At 40.5% G+C, this 20,507-nt stretch overlaps 1 protein-coding gene across 5 annotated transcripts in view; it reads left to right on the forward strand.

The window, feature by feature from the left end:
• Positions 1 to 20,507, forward strand: part of npas3 (neuronal PAS domain protein 3) — a 307,791-nt gene that overhangs the window by 277,519 nt on the left and 9,765 nt on the right. For all 5 annotated transcript variants that reach the window (XM_019263216.2, XM_019263215.2, XM_019263217.2 and 2 more), the window contains 2 exons: positions 3,675 to 3,868; positions 5,839 to 5,945. In XM_019263216.2, coding sequence (XP_019118761.2) covers positions 3,675 to 3,868; positions 5,839 to 5,945 — 301 coding nt within the window. The remainder of the gene's footprint in view (positions 1 to 3,674; positions 3,869 to 5,838; positions 5,946 to 20,507) is intronic.

The following is a 20,507-nucleotide window of genomic DNA, read 5'->3' on the forward strand; positions in this document are numbered from 1 at the left end:
GATTATGAGCGACATGAGTCCAGACTGTGACTTGACCATATCTTCACTTTATATGTCATAAATAACGATGAATGTTTCACTAACATACATCAGAAGAGAGAGAACCTTGCACTCTTGGATTAACACATGATGAATATATACATGACTTCTACAGATCACTTTCCTGACAGTTCATGGTCAGAGGATGAATTTCATGGCTTCAAACATCTGCGATCACACAGTCCACTAGTTGGATGTTTTACACCAGAGTCCACTTGGAAACCAACACGTTCTCCCTCCCAACTCTTCATACTATGACCATAGACTTTACAAAACCTGGACATAGTCTCTGTGACGTCCCCCACAGGTTTCTACTTTTTGTAGGTACTCTTATTTTAGTGAGAAATTTTAATGTTTAAAAGGGTTCGCCTCATACGGTCGTCTAACACTAAAATAATATATAAAGAAGCACTCACAGTATTCACACGCACACACACACACATTCATTTAAAGAAAATGAAATCGTTCACGAAAACAAAAACTGAAAACTCACAAACTACATACAGTCATGTATACACACACACACTTGTTTGTCCACGGTAGGATTACAGATTTTCATATGGATCACTTCATTTGATGACTGATAGTAAGACTATAAGCCAGTGGCTGATAATATATTGTACTGTCTCCAAGGAGATCACACAGACACGCACAGACAGACACACACACACGTTGGTCAGATCACATAATCCTGTCTCTCCAGAACATGAAAGGAGAGTCAGCAGGTTTAGCATGTTAACACTGATCCTCTGTATCTGTGTGTGTGTGTGTGTGTGTGGTCACGCTGCAGCTACATATTTACATCTCTGCAGTGACACACAACACAACAGAAACGTGATACGAATACGATCAGCTGATAATAAACCTGATCAACCACCGTCAGTAATCAATACACAAGCATTAATCAAACCAATAACTAACAGCAGTCAACGTCAGACAACCTTATCATACTTAACAGTTACCTAATGTTTCTGTAGCGTTGACAGAACATTCAAAAGTAAACATATTATCAGTTTGAAATAAACTAAAGCTCCCTGTGACACCAAACTCCCTTTAAGAAATATGAACAATTGAACAATTCATTACGTGTCTGTGAAAACACACACACTCTACAAACACTGTGAACTCGTGGCCACGACCGAATCGAAACCGCGCTGATTTTTAGGACATGACAGTGCCCTGTCTCATGTGGCATGTATATACTGTACTGTAAGTACAGATCTATACGTGTAACATCAGGACTGTCAACTCAGTGACCATCTCTCCGCTCGCAGATCGAGAGGCGAGATTAAAGGAAGCTCTGGACTGCTGCGTGTGTGTGTTGTATACCATGTTCCACCTGGCAGACTCAGATCACATGCAAATCACAGCGGAGACAGAAACGCACATAAATATTCATCCACACGTATGCATATATTACTACACACATTTGCACTCAGTGAGACACACACACACACACACACACACACACATAATACAGTGTTACAGTTAGAAGTTTTAAAGCTGCTGTGTTGCAGCACAAACCTGCACCTTGCTCCTCCAGTTCTCACTGCAGAGTTGCCTTTGAGCAAGGCACTGAAAAAAAAAGAAAAAGAAAAGAAGAAAAAGGAACGTCCAAACTAAACTTTAATTAACGTATCTGCAAAGAAGCAACAATATGCCTCAATATTCAGGTAAATCATGATGAATGTTTTTATGGTTAAGGAAACTCAAAGCCTTTAAATATTAAAAAAGTCAACAGCGACTTTAGGTATGAAACTTTTTAACATTTACCCAAAATTACAATCTTTTTCTAAACTGCTACACTTCAGGCAAAACCATGTTTGTTTGGTCTATTTTTCTTCCATAGCATGTCTTCTATCAGAAAGAAAACAAAATCCACATTTCTGTTTATTTGACGTTATTTTGTCTGCAGATTTCACCTAAAGTAACATCAGATAGCGCCTCATTTACATACAATTACAGAAAACTTGTAATACAAAAAATAATTGTGTTAATGTGAGTAATCAACTGGTGAAGTTTCATGGTGATATCTGTGAGTTTAAATTTTCACCTGTAGAGTCCTCAAGCTGATTTTGTTGCCTAAATCAAACCCTCGGGGTGCGTCTGTGTTTCAAACTTCTGCACGTCGTATGTCTGTTATCCACCCCGACCTCCTCCATACAACAAACATGAACTTCCAACACTGGAAAAATCTTTGTTATCGCAAATAATCCAGGCAGAAATTGTCTTCCCTTAAAACATATTTAACAAAAGAAAAAGGTTTGACAAATGAGTCAGCCTCAAGTGGACATTTGAGGAAATACAGTTTTTGGCACTTCCTGTGTTGGCTTCACTAAACAGTCATGAAGTGACGTAAACTGGATTTAAATGTATGGATATAGCCCAAAATATTGTTTTCACGAATGCGGAATGACCTCAGAGTTCAGAGGATGGATATGAGTTTCATCTCGTGTGTGCGGTCCAGATTTCAGCATCCAGAACAAGTTTAGCCTTCATCAATGAATCATAAATGCACCTTCCAATAACACTAAAGCTGTTGTGGCAATTAGCTGAACTGAAACTGACATTTTATAGATTAAACAATTAATCAATTGGATGAAAAATGGAGGCAGAAGCCTGAGGACGAGCCTTTAAAGACTGTCAACTCAAATTTAGACAGCACAGAAAAATTGAGAAGCACCTGAAACCTTTGAGGTGTCTGCACGTAGATGCATAGTTACATACTAATGCTATTACTATCATATACATAGGGTTTGCACCATGATAATTGTTTGGCCTGCTCACTGTCATTTTGATCCATCCTGACTCTGGGGTTATTTGGATAGGGGTGCCAAAGAGCCACCAGGTTGGCGCCACGGTCAGGTATGTTGATGTTATGATGTAATGTATGTTGAGGGGGTCATGGGTGTTTCGGGTCTTGTGTTCTGTCCTTCAACTGGATAGATAAGAGGTCAGGTCAAATGATAAGGCCTACAGTATATGTGGGGTATCTTGGGAAAGGAATTTCTCTGATCTATCTGTCCCTCTGACTTGAGCCATACGGTATTGTTTATTTTAATTGCATGTTTTGGAGGCATAATCTCCACCGTATATAAGGGTTTGTCCCGCATAGATCAGGAGAGTCTCATCATTCGGCCAGGGGCTCTCCAAGTAACGTTTTACTTACAAACATCTTCAACTGAATATACGACACCTTCTTCTGTTTCTTCTTAATCTTTCTTGTTTGACCCTCATGTAAAAGAGTGACAGTAAAAAAGAGAAATAGATTGACACTGCATTTAAAAGACAAGCAAACATTTCCCCTGTGAGGAGCAGCTCATTAACATTTCTCACAGCTCCATCGTGTCCAACAGACTTTTGAAGCTTCATGCAAGTTTAAAGCTCTGGATAATTACACCCTTCACTCTCCCTCTGTCTGTCATCTCCTCTTTTTCCACCTCTCATCTGTTTCTCTTTCTCATTCACTTCACCCCAAGAGGCAGCTCAGGAAAATAAACAGAGAGAGAGGAGTAAAATTCCCCAAAAGTTCTCATCTATTCACCTTGTTTTTATCTGTATTGACCTAAAAAGACATGAACGCAGACTGAGAAATTATATTATTTCTGACCTCTATCTTACTTTTCTCCACTCAGGTGATCCACGTCACGGGGCGTCTACGCATCAGGATGGCTTTGACGCACAGCCGCTCTGTGCCCAATCAGATCATGGGGATGGTGGTGGTGGCTCACGCCCTCCCGCCGCCCACTATCAATGAGGTTCGCATTGACTGTCAAATGTTCGTCACCCGAGTCAACATGGATCTCAAGATCATCTACTGCGAGAACAGGTAGAGGGATGCCAAAGTTGTAACAAAGAAATATGGTCTACTGCTCGGTGATAATGTGATAATAGAGGGGTAATAAAAGGTAAAAATTTAGGACTAACTTAGTTTTAACAGTGGGTATATCTGGATAATATTAGATTTAAAGTTACATAACAGGATAAGAATGGACCAAAAACAAAGGTAATGATGGGAAAACAAGATAGCAACAAGGCAAGATTGTTTATTAGTAATAGTATTGTAATATTTTGTTAATAAATACCACACATATAAACACTAAACTGAATAAATACCACACATATAAACACTAAACTGAACACAAACTGAATAAATACCACACATATAAACACAAACTGAATAAATACCGCACATATTAACACTAAACTGAACACAAACTGAATAAATACCACACATATAAACACTAAACTGAACACAAACCGAATAAATACCACACATAAACACTAAACTGGACACAAACTGAATACATGCCACACATATAAACACTAAACTTAACACAAACTGAATAAATACCACACATATAAGCACTAATCTGAATAAGTACCACACATATAAACATGTCATGCTGATTTGAGCACGTTCTAAATATCTAGTTGACCAATCAGATTGTTTGGTCTGAACTTGTATAATTAATTATCGATTAGTTATTAGTTCATTAGTATTAGTTTTCATTGAGCTGTAATGTGAAGTGTGTTTTCTTGCAAAAAAACATGGAAACAAATAGACCCATGTCCGTCATAAAAAACGGTTTGGGCTCCTTTTTTTCAGAGAAATTGGTTCTGAATATCCATTTTTGCTCCCTAGTGTCAAACATAAAACACCACTTTACTGTTTTTGCATTCATGTTTCATACCTGCTGTAAAAAGGGGGAAAAAAGTTGTCTCCCTTGTCAGAGCTTCTTATTCATGAGGAAGTCTGACCCAATCCTCCCTGGTTTAACAGTGAAATATGTTGCTGATGGATCTGGCTTCTTCCCTCTGTCCAGATAAAGCAGATAGGCATCAGGATCTCACTCAGGAGTTAACCGGCACCGACCGGAGAGATTCATATCAGGCAGAGAAGAAAAAAAACCTTCATGTTTTATTATAAAAAAGAGAGCAGGAAAAAAATCATAGTAGACAGATTGCTTTTTTTGTGGGTGGAAAAAGAGACACAATGTGAGGCAGATGATGATATTCAATGCGGAGAGACAGACAGCGAACAGACAAGCGTTGCTCCCATTACAGCCCCATTTTGAGGATGAGTTTCTAAGAGAATGAGAAAATGGGAGGATGTTTTTTTTTCTAAAGAACAGAGTGTGCTGTTATCTGCCTGCCAGACATTAGTCTCCCCCCACCCGTCCTCTATCAGAATGATACCTTGGAAATTGTTCTGTCTATCCTGTGGCGAATTTGTTGAAATTAAACCTTTTAAAGCTGATGTGTGTTACCTGTACAATAGACAGACGGGTTTCACTCTGTTGTCAGGTTATTAGCTCTTTTTTTTTTATCGTGGAGTACCAGAACTGCACAGAGGAAATAGTCCCGTGGTGACAAGTACATATTTTAAAGTTTCACAACATGTCCATTTCCATAGAGTTCAGTGTCATGCACACTGGAGCTCGTCCGGTACAAAGAAACAGCACAGTGAAATGTACATATCAGCCTACAGATACCCGAGTCCCCGAGATGCAACTTTCCTTCATCTTCAAGTATCTTTTATTCAAGCAGAAGAGTATTGTACTTGTAGTTTTTGTTGAATTCTGCTTTAATTTTAGCCTCACATCAACAAAGAATACATTGAGATCTTGTTGGTTTGAGCAAGTTAAGAAAATTATATATATTTCTTGTTAACTTTGTCAAATGTCCATTCTAAAACTCTGACCTGATAGACAGCTTTCATGCTATATATGTGAGGGGTTTTGCACCCCACTTTCCAACTTTGTGTTTCAGAGCGTCTGTGTTCTTCATGTGTTTTAGGATCAATGACTACATGGACCTGACTCCGGTGGACATTGTGGGGAAGAGGTGCTACCAGTTCATTCATGCTGAAGACGTGGAGGGAATCAGGCAGTGTCACCTGGACTGTGAGTACTGTCACCACCTCACTGCATACTCCACATTGATCGGATGATCAAGTCCACTCATTAATCATTACAGCATTACTCAGCAGTTGATCAAACATTCAGTGTTCTTCATTTTTCATAAACTGTCACCATCTTGTGGAAGATGATGTTACTGCAGACAGTAACATCATCTTCCATAGAAACACGAAAGATTTTTATTTGTTTGAACACCCTGATATTGCTACTTTTACTGTAGTAAAAAACTGAATACTTCTTACACCACTGCTCTCTCCTGAAAGAACAATATAGCAGCTACAGCAGTACTATTTCTAAGCAACATTGTGTAACTTTTCTCTCCTTAACTAACGTAAATCAAGTCGATGCTGCACTGACTTGTAATCAGGTGAATGGTGTCTCTGTCATTCATACATCTGTTCTCACACTATGTAACTTTGGGCTCTGGGTCGGGAGAAGTTTGTAGCGCTTTACGGCACTAAGTCACACACCACCAACTATTTGGGGGAATGCTGATGGGGAGCAGAGTCAGTGTCGTGCCAGAACCTCAGCTGGGCAAGCGGGCAGTGTAACCGGGCTCAGCAGCCTCTATAGACATAATGGCAGGAGGAGAAGGACTGAAGAGGACGTCGATGGAGGAAGCTAAGAAGAGAAAAGGAGAGAGTGAGCGAGCAAGAAGCTGCCGGACAAGAGTAAATGTGGGACTGACTTTTAGTGGTTGGTGAGAGCTTGGTGAAATAAAAGGCTGAAAGACAGACGCCGAGCTGGGCTGACTGCTGTTGGACTAGTCAGTAATATTAGCTGCTGCTATGTCTGCTGTTGTTGACCTTGCTTGATGTTTGGCTGTTAGCAAAGTTGTCGACACGCTAGTTTTTGATCATAAGTAATGTAATCAGAACAAATACACGTGTACAGCTGTCCATATTTACCACAGTGGGATCTAACTCTAAAACTGGAGGAGCTAAAAGTTGCTTAAAAGTTTAAAGCTAAAGGCCACTTAGATTCTTTGCTCTCCTGTATCTTTGAAAAGTTTCCTCACAGCAGCAACTCTACAATCTTATTACCCTTGTCAGGAGGCATAATACACTCTGCCTCTCCGACACACACTCACACACACACAGAGGCAGAGGTTCGGTGTCCCTGTTTAGTGGCTGTCTGGATGATTTGCGGCGTGCTGTTTGTTGCTGCAGTCAGATCTTTACTGTGGTGGTAAAAGCCGAGGAGGCGTTCAGAGCAGCACAGCATTTTCACGGCGTGTCGGAGGCGGTGAAGGCGTTTGGGCGGAACGCCAAATAATAACAACCGCACAGCAAGGACAACACGCCTGATGGGAGTCAAACCTCAGACCGCTACAGTCAGATTCTATCAAATGCCGTCAACTGCAGTCAGATAAAGTCAGCAATGTGGTCTTTTTTTTGTAAAGTTGTGATGCTCTCTCTGCCTTCAAGGTGTCGCTCCATCCTTGATTTGGATGAAACATTACACAAATATTCTCTAGTGACACTAATGTGTCCACTGTAGTGTTTTCGCAGAAATGTGTAGGCCTTGTTTTCAAGGCCTACACATTTGCCAGCTTGGAGCCAGCTTCAAGTGGACGTTTGAGGAACTGTACTTCCTGTGTTGACTTAATGTCTCAGACAAGCAGGTTGCTGTTTGGTTTGAACCAGGTTTGGTGGCAACGTTACTTGTTAGTAGGGCTGCAACGATTCCTTGAGTACCTTGAGTAACTCGATTACAAAAAATGATTGAAGAATTTCCTCTGCCTTGAAGCCTCGTTTAATTAAATTTAAAGCTCACGTTTTGCACAGATTCTTTTTAGTGCAACACAACGTGCTTACGTTACAGGCTATGCGTCCCCTGCAAGAAGATGGAAGCGGGCTTTTGGTAACGTGTGTGGACTGTGTTGACGTACAGAATGGCAGACGCCGGGACCGAAAACAGCGAAAATAAGCAAACACAGCAAAGCAAAAATAATAAGAATAATAATTTTATACGGTTACTTGATTAATCAATAGAATATTCAACAGAATACTCGATTACCAAAATATTCGATAGCTGCAGCCTTACTTGTTAGCTTCGTCTGTCACCTCAACACTCGGGCTGTGGGGATGAGGTGTGACATTACAGAGCAGTGAAACTTAAACTTGAAAAATTGCAAGGGAAAAATGCAACCCAAGTTACCAAAGGACAACCACCATATCATGGGAAATGTTTTTTGTTTGGGACATGTTGCTATGAGTTTTAAGAGACTGGTTAATTGTGGTCACCATATCTGGATCCATGAAAGAGAAGCTGCTAACCTACTAACCCTATTCAAAATGTTGTATGCTGTAGTTAGTTGATATATGACTGCAGTTGTCACCATGGCGGCACATTTTCTGGCAAAACTAACAGCAAAAAATGGAAAAATATGCCAAATAGTATCATATATAGGAAACTCTTATTATTATTACTCAGTGTAACTTTATGTCAATGTATGGCGAACATGTCCGAACATTGGCAAGACTTCAGCTTCCTGACACAGTCACCACAACACATAATAAATGTGTCACACCCCTCACCAGGAACAAAAAAAACATGAAGCTCTCCAAAACTTTTTCAATTACCTTCTCCGAAACTTCCTGAGTTGTGAACATCCAGAGTGGCAATCAGGAAGTGACTCTATGGCGGCCCGGCAGGGTCAGACAGAACAAGGAGTGGGGAGGTTAGGATGTGTAAAACATGAAAAAAAAGGGGGGGAAGTGAAATGTGGAGGGAGATTATTCCTCTCTGTCTGCGGTGAGGATGGGAGGTCAGAGAGGCGAGCCAGCAGCCAGCGGTTTAAATGACTTGGTTTTAGTCGAGCGTAGTCTAATACAGCACCTTCAGTCACCTTGGCTGATCGTTTTATTCTTCCTCTTTCAAAATTAATTTCCTCTTTGAAAGGGGGGCTTTGAGAAATGGATGGAGGTGCTCCGTGTCTTTTCTCTCTTCATCCTCCCCTGTCAAATGGAGCGCAGTCAGATTGTTCTGAAATCTGCCTTTCTTTGGGGCGGTTTAATGCGGTGGCTTTGTGAACTCGCTGCTGATTGTGTGGAAACTTATTTCAGAGCAGCGGTCTAATGATTCTCAACTGTTTTAGCAAACGTGGTGAAGCTTTCTGCCTAATTGGATGGTGACACGTCTCCTTTGGGTTTTGTCAGTGGTGGTTTTAGGTCTAGTTTGGTTTGGTAGTACAAGGAGGTGTTTGTCTTTAGCTCTGTGTGGTTTTAATGATTAGAGGCTTTAATTCAAGTGTTTTCATCATCACTTGCTTTAAAATAGTTGCAGCAATCTGGAAGTTTTATGTTGGACCATTAATAAAGGTTCAGTACTTAACCTAAATTGTTCTATTTAATATGTCATTGTCAGCAGCAAAGCTCTCCAGAATCTCTAGATAGTTTATGATTTATCAAGTCATAGTCCTTCAATCATGAATTGATCCTTCGTAAGACCCACCCCTTTCCGCTCTGTGCTCCAATAGTTGAGCAACATCGGTCAACTTTCTCATTTCCTGTTTCCTGTAGATATGCTACATGCTAGGCTCATCTATGTTGAAAAGAAAAACAAATGAACCTAACTGTCACATTAGTATAGTCACACCTTAAGTTATCTTATTTTAGCCAAATTCTAGCTAACCAGCTCGCTAACAAGTGATGTAGGCTTGTTAGCTATATAGATTGGTAACATTACTTATCACATATCTGGTTAATGATTAATGCTGATTGGCAAAACCCTAGCTAACTATTGATTTAGATTAGCTAGATAGTTAGCTTGCATTTTATTAACATTAGCTAACTTAACATGTGATTATATACGTAAACATGTCACTTTTAACCATCTGCCCACTTACGCGTGAAGCCAGACTGAGACTTCCGCAGACTGAGCCGCAAACTTCCCCTTTCACCCTCCGCAAACTTTAATTCTTCTAGACTTTCTAAATGTTATTGGACCAATTGGATGAAATCCTGATAGTGAAATGAGTCATTTCATGAGGCATTTTTCAGCTGCTTCTTTCATAAGAAGTCTTTTTGGGCCAGTATGCATCATGTGACGCCAACTTTTTGAGGGCCAAAATTTGAAGTAAAATTGGTTTCTGTCATTGAAATAGGACATGTTTTCTTTATCTGATCACACACTGAATTTAGCCTTAAAAACACTTTTACAACTCCTTTGAGTTTTTCAGTTCTCCGTGTTGCTGCCCAGCAGCTGCAGATTTCGATGAGAAACAGACTTTTTGTAGTTTTCAGTTTGTGCAGAACAACAGCAGCTCGCGGGGCTCTGATTTCTTTGTGGGATTTATTTCCACGTCTGCTCTCGGTTCTCCCACTGCTGCAGGAGCTGGATAGTTAGGGAATCGATCAAGGTGTATTTTAGAGGGATAGTCTGTTCTCTCAACAGGGATCTAAATTTTAAAAGGCTTCTTTTTAAGTGGAGGACGAGGCGTGATCCCTCTCTGTGAAAAGGCGTCACTCTCTAAGTCTCTATCATTACCTGCTGACAGCCGGTCTTAGCTTGGGTCAGATCTCAAAGTCAATCTGTCCTCGTTTCCACTCTGAGAACAGAGAGAAAGAGAAAGAAAGGGAGACGGAGGGTGAACTTGTCTTTTCACAGAGAAAGGAAAGAGTGATTTGTAGGCAGAGAAGGAGGAAAAAGCAGAGAAATACTTGGCACAAGGGACGAAGGGAGAGATTCGTCTTTTCTCAAAGAAAGGGAGAGGAATGGGAACGAGTGATTCACAGGCAGCGAAAAGAAAGAACACAGGACAAAATGCTCATTTTCTCAAGGAGAGACAGGTAGAGAGGAAGATGTTTCACTTGTCTTTTTTATAAAAAGAGAAAGGCAGAAAGAATGAGAAAAGGGAAAGTGTAAAAGAGAAAATATCCATCTTTTCACAAAGAAAGAGGGATCAGAGATGTAGTACGAGATGGAGAAGAAAATGATCTGCTCCGAGATACATGTGAAGATATAGATATGATCGGTTCATCGTTATTGAAAAGAGTGAGATGTGGGACACTCACTTTTGTTTCAAGAAGGGAAAACAGGACAGACAGGATATACTCATCATTTTTTCACAATAAAAGCATCAAACTGTGTTAACCATTAGTCAGGTGACAGTTAGTATCCAGAAAAACCTCAGAGGCCAGAACAGCTCATGCTTATTGTCTGGACCGTACTCTTTATGATATTATAACTAACAATTCCCTTCATGAGCAAGAACTTGGCGAGGAAAAACTTCCTTAAAAAGAAACAATCATATTTTGCTTTTCATAATTGTCCTTTAATCTTTATGATGCAGAAAGTGATTTTTAAATGGAATCCAGGGGTTTGAGGTCGTCTCTTCATGATGCACTTGTCTGCTGATCGGGTTAAAAAAAATTAAAAAGTGTCAGGAAAACTAATTAGATCTCCTCACATGTCTATTGAGACCTGACCAGGACCCCAAGTCATGCTGTGCCCAAATTATATTAAGTCTAATGGGGCCAGTTGTGGTCCTGTTGATGCCGCGGGTCTGTGTGTTTATGTTGATATAAACACATTATTTTACAGCTCTGTTACTGCCAGGTAAAGAAATAGCCTTGAAAAGATTTGTACTAATTGTAGAAAAAATACAGACAGAATGCAGTTATTAAACATCCAACGACTTTAGTGTAACAATCAGTTTCCAATAAATAATGTATGAATATTTAGTTTGGCTTAAATGGAACTTTCTTTAAATAAAACATATATTGTTCTATAATTGATGACAATATCAACTTTCTGTATAAGAAACTTCAAAGGAAACTGATGAAGTTAGAGACAGTCTTTCTAAATATGAACAATGAAGTTATTAACTGTCACTCATTAACTGGACTTAGTAAAAATATTAATACCACAGTGTAGAAATACACGTTATAAGTAAAGTCTTGTCATGTGAAAGTAAAAGTACAAAAATATGAACATCATAAGTTGCTGTGATGCTGATTTCAGAACAATGTTTATGATATTATCAGTTTATGATTGCTGGTGCATTTAAGTATTCATCACTTTACTGATAGAAGTGGAGTTCATTATAATTGAAATGTTTATATTTTGTTTTATTAATCAGAATTTGCAAATCAAACTAAAGTTTTCAACTAAACACAGTGAAGTCAAATTAAAAAGGTTCTGTTGGACCATAGAAAAGGTGAATGATGGAGGACTGGAGTGAGTGAGTCTCTTTAACGTGTCACTCCAGCCATCACTGAAATTACTGCAGCCCTGGAAATGCACACACAAACAGTATTCAATCTAGTCAAAATAAATAGTTGTGTAAATAGTGACGCTGTGAGAGTCTTTGTAAAATCATATGAACTCTGCGACTTGACAAACTGTCTTTAGATGGGAGAGGGTGTCAGACTTCAGTCCTTTAAAAGTCTTCAAAGTTTTGTGTCTGTACGGCAAACAGGACTCAAACACAGATTAATAAAACAAAACACCTTTGAACTGCCAAGAGCAAAAGTGAAAAACAAAGTACAGACCAACAAACAACAGCAAAAAAAATAAATAACATTTTTCAGTTCAATGTATTTAGTCGGAAAATTTCGAAATCCGGTCTGTATTTTCTCCCCACAAGAAGTATTCGCTTCAGTTCTATAATCTATTCAGTTAAAGTCAGTGGTGAAAACAATAAAGAAAAGAAATCAGAAAACCAAAATATGTTTCTCTGAATTTACTGAAGTCTCCAAGGAACTCCGAAGAATACATTTTCCCAAAAGGTTTCTGTAAGAGCAACAGGAATTCTGGGACATAGACTATCACAAAAAAACAAAGAAGAGGGACGCCAAACAGCTCAGACAGGGTGGTTTCAGCATGTTCTCGAAACGCTGCAGACCTTGGATTTCAGTGTCCTCATCATTTTAAATACAGAACTTCCTGTGGTTGTGACAGCAGAACGCTACACAAGTACCTGAAAATTGTTCTTTAGTAGTTAAGTAAATGTTACTTGGATCCAAAAAACCATTGTGGACATCAAATATCAACAAAATCAATCTTTCACTAAGAAAGAAAGAAGCTACTCTTCTTTTTACGATAAATGCAAGAAAATGTGGAGAAATGACAAAGGAGAGATTTTCTACATAGGGAGTCCAAAGAGGACACGAGGGAGGCCGTCCTAATTAGAAAAAAAGGACATATTCACATTTTTAATGAGGAAAGAGAAAGATAAACAATATTTAAAGAAAAACATCAAGGAAGAGGAAAAGATTTTTGGACAAAAGAGAAGACGACAGAAAAGAGGACAGACAGCATGTTTGTGCGTCGAGAGACATTCAAATGCAATGGGATATAAAAGAGTGAGAGAGAGCACGAGACGAGCACAGAAGTGAAAGCTCAGTGGATTTAAGCCTGCAGGCGTTTTAGCAGAGCTTGTCTCTCTGGACAAACTCTGCCTTTAATGAATCCACACACACTGAAAGGCATGTTTTATCTGTCTGCAGACAAAACACACACACACCTGTGAAACTATCCACACAGGTATGTCAGTAAAACACACCACAAAAATAAGCCTTTCGGGAAGAGCGAGGACGTGGACAACCTCAACGACACGAGAAACTGTCGAAAAACAAAGTGACATCACCTGACGACTTTTCCATGATTCTCTGCCATCTGAAAGAGAGTAATGTTCTTTAAAGCGGAGAATCTGGGTCTTATTTTTGATTATTTCTACATGATAACATTGTTAGTAGCTGAGATCTGGTTAAAAAGAAAGGTGACATCCATAAAAAGAAGTCTGTCGGGTCATATCAATCAATCAAAGGATCACCAGGGGCCTCATGTACGAATACTTGCGTGGATTTCTTCCTAAAACTTGCCGTACGCCAGAACCCGGAAACTGTCGTACGCACAAAAATATTCAGATGTATCAAAGTGTGCGTTCGCATGGATCCAAGCACGTTTCTTTTGTACATGCCAATCAACGTGGAATTGAGCGCACGTGCAACTCCTCCCTGTCCACGCCCCCATTTACATATGCAAATCTATTTAAATAGGCCCTGGACCTGAGATTCACCTCTTTGTCCGATCAGATAACGCGATGAACAAAGGAAAGAAAATGAATTTCACAGAGTCTGAGCTAAAGATTCTAGTGAATGAAGTGGAGATTCTGTTTGGTTTCCTGTCAACAGGGATGAATATGACCAAAAAAAGACGTGAGTGGGAGCGTGTGTGTGAGGCTGGAAATGCTGTGGGATCCGAGCAGCGCACACACAGGTGTGGACAGGTGTGGCGCTGCGGCTGACATTTTACGCCCGCTTTTACTGACAAGAATACTGAACACAGGGAGACAATCAGGGGCTTGTTAGAAAGCTCTGCAGCTCTAATTTCACCAGCAGAAAATAAAGAAAACCAAAAACATGATATTTGAATGCCACATGCCCAAATATGCATTGGCACACTGGCACGGCTTCTGGGTAAGTAAAGAGTTTATTCGTTTAATTGTTTCGTATGTAATCCAGCGTTACATACGGGACAATTAAACGAATAGAAGCCACCCATCGCGCACCGTGCCAGCCTCCAGCCTGTTCCCAACCATGCTGTTAGTCATAATGAATGAGTCGTGCGTTGAACCAGGCCACCTTGCCACGATGTTAGTTAGCTGCATTCGCGCATCACATATGATTTGAACATTGATGGAATGAAAATGTTTCCTACTTAGATAAACAGCTCCCGCTGGAATTCCCCTGTTGCCAGGAACCCCAGCGTAGTCAGCACAACCCCGAGCTACTCGCCGGCCCCCGTTGCGCTCTCGGGCCGGCCGCAGCTCTGCGCACAACTCCAGTAACACTGGCCTTGGTAACCGAAATCGGCTTATGACCCAATTATCATGGTTTGCAAGTAAATCCTTGCGTTCCTTAAATCGCTCACGTTTGCAAGGTCCTCTAACAACGCTAACGCTGCCATTGTTAATACCATTTTCTTAATCACATTACGCATGCTTTTATATCCACCCATATAATTGCAAACACGTGGGTGTGTTAATTGTTCATAAGTGTGTCTCTGATGTGCACATCACTCTGATGACTACTTGTTTTCACATTATTAACAGTTTCCCAGCGTCACCTCTAAGTGTCGCCAAAGGAACAATAGCTGTAGAAACGTGCGTACGACAGCTATGAAATTGGCGTGGGGCACGCACATTTCTACGATTGTTTCACGTTTGATACATTTGAACGTGAGCGTGGGAAAGGACGTACGCCACTTTTTTGTGCGTACGCAAGCTTTGTACATGAGGCCCCAGCACTTTATTTACATAATCTGAACCACTTTATTTAAGAGTGAGCCAAAACACATTACAATCAGAAGACACCACAGAAATAACTTCATGTATAACGTATGCCAAATTTACAAGAAGGTTCAAATAATTAATAATTTAGACATAGACCGTTTCACAAAGTTTCCTCAAACTCAACTTGCAAAACTGCAAGATTCTTTAAAGACATACTGTAGCCCATATTGGTTAACGTTTTGTGTATTTGTAAAATTTGTAAAATGTAAAATTCTTTCATAAATTTTGTTGACAAGTAAGATGCACTTGAGTATTGGAAACTCAGTGAAGTCAACACAGGAAGTGCCAAAAACTGCAGTTCCTCTTCTCGTCCACTTGAGGCTGGCTCCAGAAGTGAGTCAGTCGCCATAAGTCCCCATGTTTGAATGTCCCCATTCATGACAACTGTACTGAGGGTGAATTTATATACAACTCACCTGTTCACATTATATTAAGGCTTAAAGTTATGCAGACACCTAGGTGTTGTTACAGATGGCTTGTTTGAGCACCCAGGCATCATTCGGCCTGACTCAGGTCCGCTGATGATCCATGTTTTTGCAGATTTTAAGATTAGCCGGAGGCGGAAGAGGCAGTGGCCAGCTCTGCATATTTTGAGCTTCAAAGAGACGCTTGTGGGTGAAATCACGCATATGCCATCCGTTCTTTATAGTCAGTGGTGAGAACAGATGGGACACCATTCACCTGATTACAAGTCGGTGTAGCATCAACATGATTTAACAGACATTAGTTTAGAGAGAAAAGTTACATGATGTTGCTTTAAATCTAGACAATGAGGCAACGGTGTGGTCCGACTTTCAAACAGTTCTGCAGAGCACCAGCAGAGGGCGACAGCACCGGAATCTACTCACATACACACTTTTTCTTCTTGTCTTCATCACTCCATTTCCTGGAAGGCAGAAAGAACGTTTTTAGAACGTAGTTTCATGGCTGTCATGTTAATGTGACACATACGGAGGGTAGATGGGATGAAGGTAATCTGAGACTACAGATCCAAATCCAGCAGATTAAGAGAAGAGATGGGGAGAGACAGAGAGACAATGGCAAAAGTGTGACATTGACTTAAAGAGAGGGAGGGTGATGAAGGAAGTGAAGGAAGAGAAAGCAGTGAGGTGGAGAGGCTTTAAAAGGGAATAGAGCTCCTTTAATCTATCGGCCTCTCTGCTGCAGCCCCGGGCAAGCCTCCAGCACCCTCTCTCTCTCTCTCTCTCTCTCTCTTTCTCTCTCCTCCTCTTCTCTCCTTCATTAGTGGGTGATCAGAGAGAGTGCGATTTAATGGAGGAGTAAGAGGAGAGGGCTGACAAAAAATCTCACCTGCAAGACAGACAGAGTGAAATATGGAGGGAGATGGATGCAGGCAAGACGACGAATAGTTTACGCTTTGTGATACTCACAGACTAGTTTCCATGTAACACTGTAATATTCACCCTTAATCTGACTTACTACAGCAGTATGAACACAACATAAGCGTGCGTGTTTCGATCGCAATAAACAGATCAAAAAGATGCTGAAATAACTACATTTTGATGTAGGTGCTGTAAAAGGTTCAGACCAATCAGGGCTATGCTAACATAGTTCATACTACACAACCAATAAATATATATAAAAATAACTGAAATCAAGTAACAGGTAGTCCATCTTGCTTGCTTACTACTCCAAGCAGTGTCCATTTCTGTCCAGTGCTGTTGTATTTAGATGAATGAGTATCAGTCATCAGAGGCACAATAGTAGAAGTCACACACCACCAACTATTTGACTGATTTTGGTGAAACTGGATCATATTTTATGGAGAAAATGTTTTCTGCGCTTCCCTCTGATGTCTGATGTCCTCTGGCTGCTCCACCTCAACTCTCTGTGATTTACAGAGTTTCCTGATGGACAGTGAAGTAAACTGCTGCCAACTGTAGCTGCTGCTAGCTAATGTTAGCTCAGTTTGTTAGCCAGGCTCCCCAGACTGTGAGCTCAGAGCACCGGGGGAGTGTTAATGTTTGTACCACAGACATTTTGGACCACTGGGAAGAGGACAAGGTTTTCAGGACCAGGGCATGGGGGAATGCTGACAGGGAGCAGAGCCTGTGTCATGCCAGAACTGGAGCTGGGCAAACGGGCAATGTAACAAGGCTCAGCAGTTTCTATGGAAATAATGACTAATTTCTTTTAGTGTCTGGTGAGAGCTTGGTGAAATAAAAGGCTGAAAGACAGACGCTGAGCTGGGCTGACTGCTGACTTACTAGTCAGTAATATTAGCTGGCTGACCTTGCTTGATGTTTGGCCGTTAGTTAATACTGATTTCTACGTAATGTTGCTTCACCACAAGAGAAGATCTTGTACTTCGCCTAATGAAAAATGGGAACAAAAACAGAAGCATTGTTTCAGTTTCGTGGTCATACGTGATTTAATTCCACTGTTTGTCTCAGACAACACAGATCAATAAAACATGCATATTTAAGTGTTTTGAGGAGATTTCCTCTGTTACAAACTGCTGCAGAATAAAAGCTCAGAAATCAGAATTAGCCAGAAGGTCGACGTCAGTATCGATTATGTATCCTGATATTTATTGATTTGTAAACGTCTTTATGTCCCGGCTAGTGAGAGAGCAAGCGAGCGGCGAACATCAGCTGACGGTGATGGTTTCATGGCAGCACACAGCACAATTATAAAGCCTTGTATGGCTGTGTGTGTGTGCGTGTCGTCTTCTATTGGACATGCTGATACACTGAGCTGCTCTCTAAGGACCTGCATTGTGTGTGTGTGGGTGCATTCATTGTGTCGTTATTTACTCTGCCGTACAAACAAAGCAAGGTCACATTCAAGGTGACGCCATCTCACCATCTCTGCCTTAACATGCAAACAAGTTATTTTCCCCTCCGTCTCTCTCTCTCTCTTTACGTCTCTATGTCTCTCTCTCAATAGGCAAATAGAGAACGAATGAGCGCCGACCAAAGTCAATTACAGCAGCCCTGGGGATGTCGTCTTAAACAATGCTATTAGTTTCTAATAGTTTTTAATTACTGGCCTTCTTTTTATATAAATCACCCTCTACTTTCTCTCTCTTTCTTCTCTGTCGTGGAAAAACCTATTTGTGTCCGTAATTAAATGGAGGAGAGGGATATGAATTTAGTGGCCCTCGCTTCTCGTCTCTGACTGTTTCTGTTTGAGCGGCTCCTGATTAATGCCAATACATATTGCTTGAGATAACCATTTAGTGGTTAATTTAGCCAAATTTATTGCCTGCGTGCCGTCGCAGGGTGGAGCAGGGGGTGGTGGTGGAGGAGGGTGGAGAGGTTGGGGTGGGGGGTGGGGGGGGTTGCCACCCCTCCCCCACCAGCCACCCTGGAGGCCACAGGGCAGTGTCGCAGTGACACAGCGCTATCTGGTGGAGAGTGGCAGGCGCTGCAGCTCTGTCACATTTTTGGCATTTTCTGGATAGTGACAGACAGTTTTGGTGTTTTTGGTGTTGGACTTCTTTACTTTTATCTTTTATCTTTTATCTTTACTTTTATTGATCCAACAAACAGGGCAGAGCTAATGAGAGAAAGGGATAGATAGGATGAGGTTAGCTGAGTGCTACTTTGGATAAGACTAGAAATTACTTCTAACCCTCTAAAATAAAATCATTCCCAGTGAATTAAATCACAGAAAATAAAGTCCTGATATTTGTGGAGAGACAGAACATGAAAAATGTATATGTAAGCGTTGAAGACAGGTATATTATTATTATTATTAATATTATTATTATTATTATTATGCAACCTTGTGCAGAAATCTGTATATGTTGTGATTTGTCTCCTCCAGTTGCAGATCGTTATCCCACTGTGGTATTTGTTCTTGATTACATTACTTATGATCAAAAACTAGCGAGTCGACAACTTTGCTAACAGCCAAACATCAAGCAAGGTCAACAACAGCAGACATAGCAGCAGCTAATATTACTGACTAGTCCAACAGCAGTCAACCCAGCTCGGCGTCTGTCTTTCAGCCTTTTATTTCACCAAGCTCTCACCAACCACTAAAAGTCAGTCCCACATTTATTCTTGTCCGGCAGTTTCTTGCTCACTCACACTCATTTTCTCTTCTTAGTAGTGATGGGAAGTCCAGTTCTTTTTAGGGACTCAGATCATTTGCCTCAGCTCACCAAGGCTCTTTCGGCTCCCAAACAGCTCTTCATTTTACCACTTATACCTTTCATAATGCAGCCAGATTTAGCACTGGTGTGACTTATAATTTGTATGTGTACACATATATCATGTATATATTTAATACATTCTTTGTACTGAAGTATTCAAGCGTAAAAAAATACATTTTCTAATATCAATAAATTACTGTAGCCAGTTGTGTTCATTACATTTACAGACCATTGTAACTCTCTGAAACCACCCAATGAATGCACTAACTTGCTTGTAGAACCACTCTACTACAAAAAGCAGATAGAAACACCTGTAAAAACTATAAAAAACATAGAAATGCTGCTTCTTTTTCTACTCTCACTCAACGGCTCACGTACCGGAGCCGGCTCCCATTGTTCACTTAAAAGAGCTGGCTCTTTGAACCAGCTCGTTCACGACCGTCACATCACTACTTCTTAGCTTCCTCCATCAACGTCCTCTTGGGTCTCTTCTCTGTCTTGTCTTCCCTCTGTTATTATGTCCATAAATTCAAACACAGTTTTTATCCAAATGCAATAGCCACTGTGAATGCTGCTAAAAAATGATGTGCACAACGTTTTAATGTTTTACGTAATGGGTGTATGCTCCTTTTAGCATATTTAGTATTTATTTTGATTTTAGCATATGTTTAATTTTATTTATTTTAGTACATTTTAAGGTCTCAGGTATCTTTATTCTTATTTATTCTCGTTATTTTAACACTTACTAGTCACTTTAACGCTAGGATTTTATTTATGTTGCACTGACTGACTAGAAGCACTTTCAATCTCGTTGTACCTGTGACAATGACAATAAAAATCTATTGTATAAAGGCTGCTGAGCCCGATTACATTGCTCACTCGCCCAGCTCTGGTTCTGGCATGACACTGGCTCTGCTCCCTGTCAGCATTCCTCCGCACCCGGGCCTGAAAACCTGCTCTTCTTACGGGTCATCCAAAACACCGGTGGTACAAACACTAACACTCCCCTGGTGCTTTGAGCTCACAGTCTGGGCAGCCCGGCTAACAAACTGAGCTGAAATTAGCGAACAGCAGCTGCAGTTGACAGTTACTTCACTGTCCATCGGGAAACCAAGAAAACATT

The sequence above is a fragment of the Larimichthys crocea genome, chromosome V (genome assembly GCF_000972845.2).
Source record: "Larimichthys crocea isolate SSNF chromosome V, L_crocea_2.0, whole genome shotgun sequence".
In the NCBI taxonomy this organism is placed as follows: Eukaryota; Metazoa; Chordata; class Actinopteri; family Sciaenidae; genus Larimichthys; species Larimichthys crocea.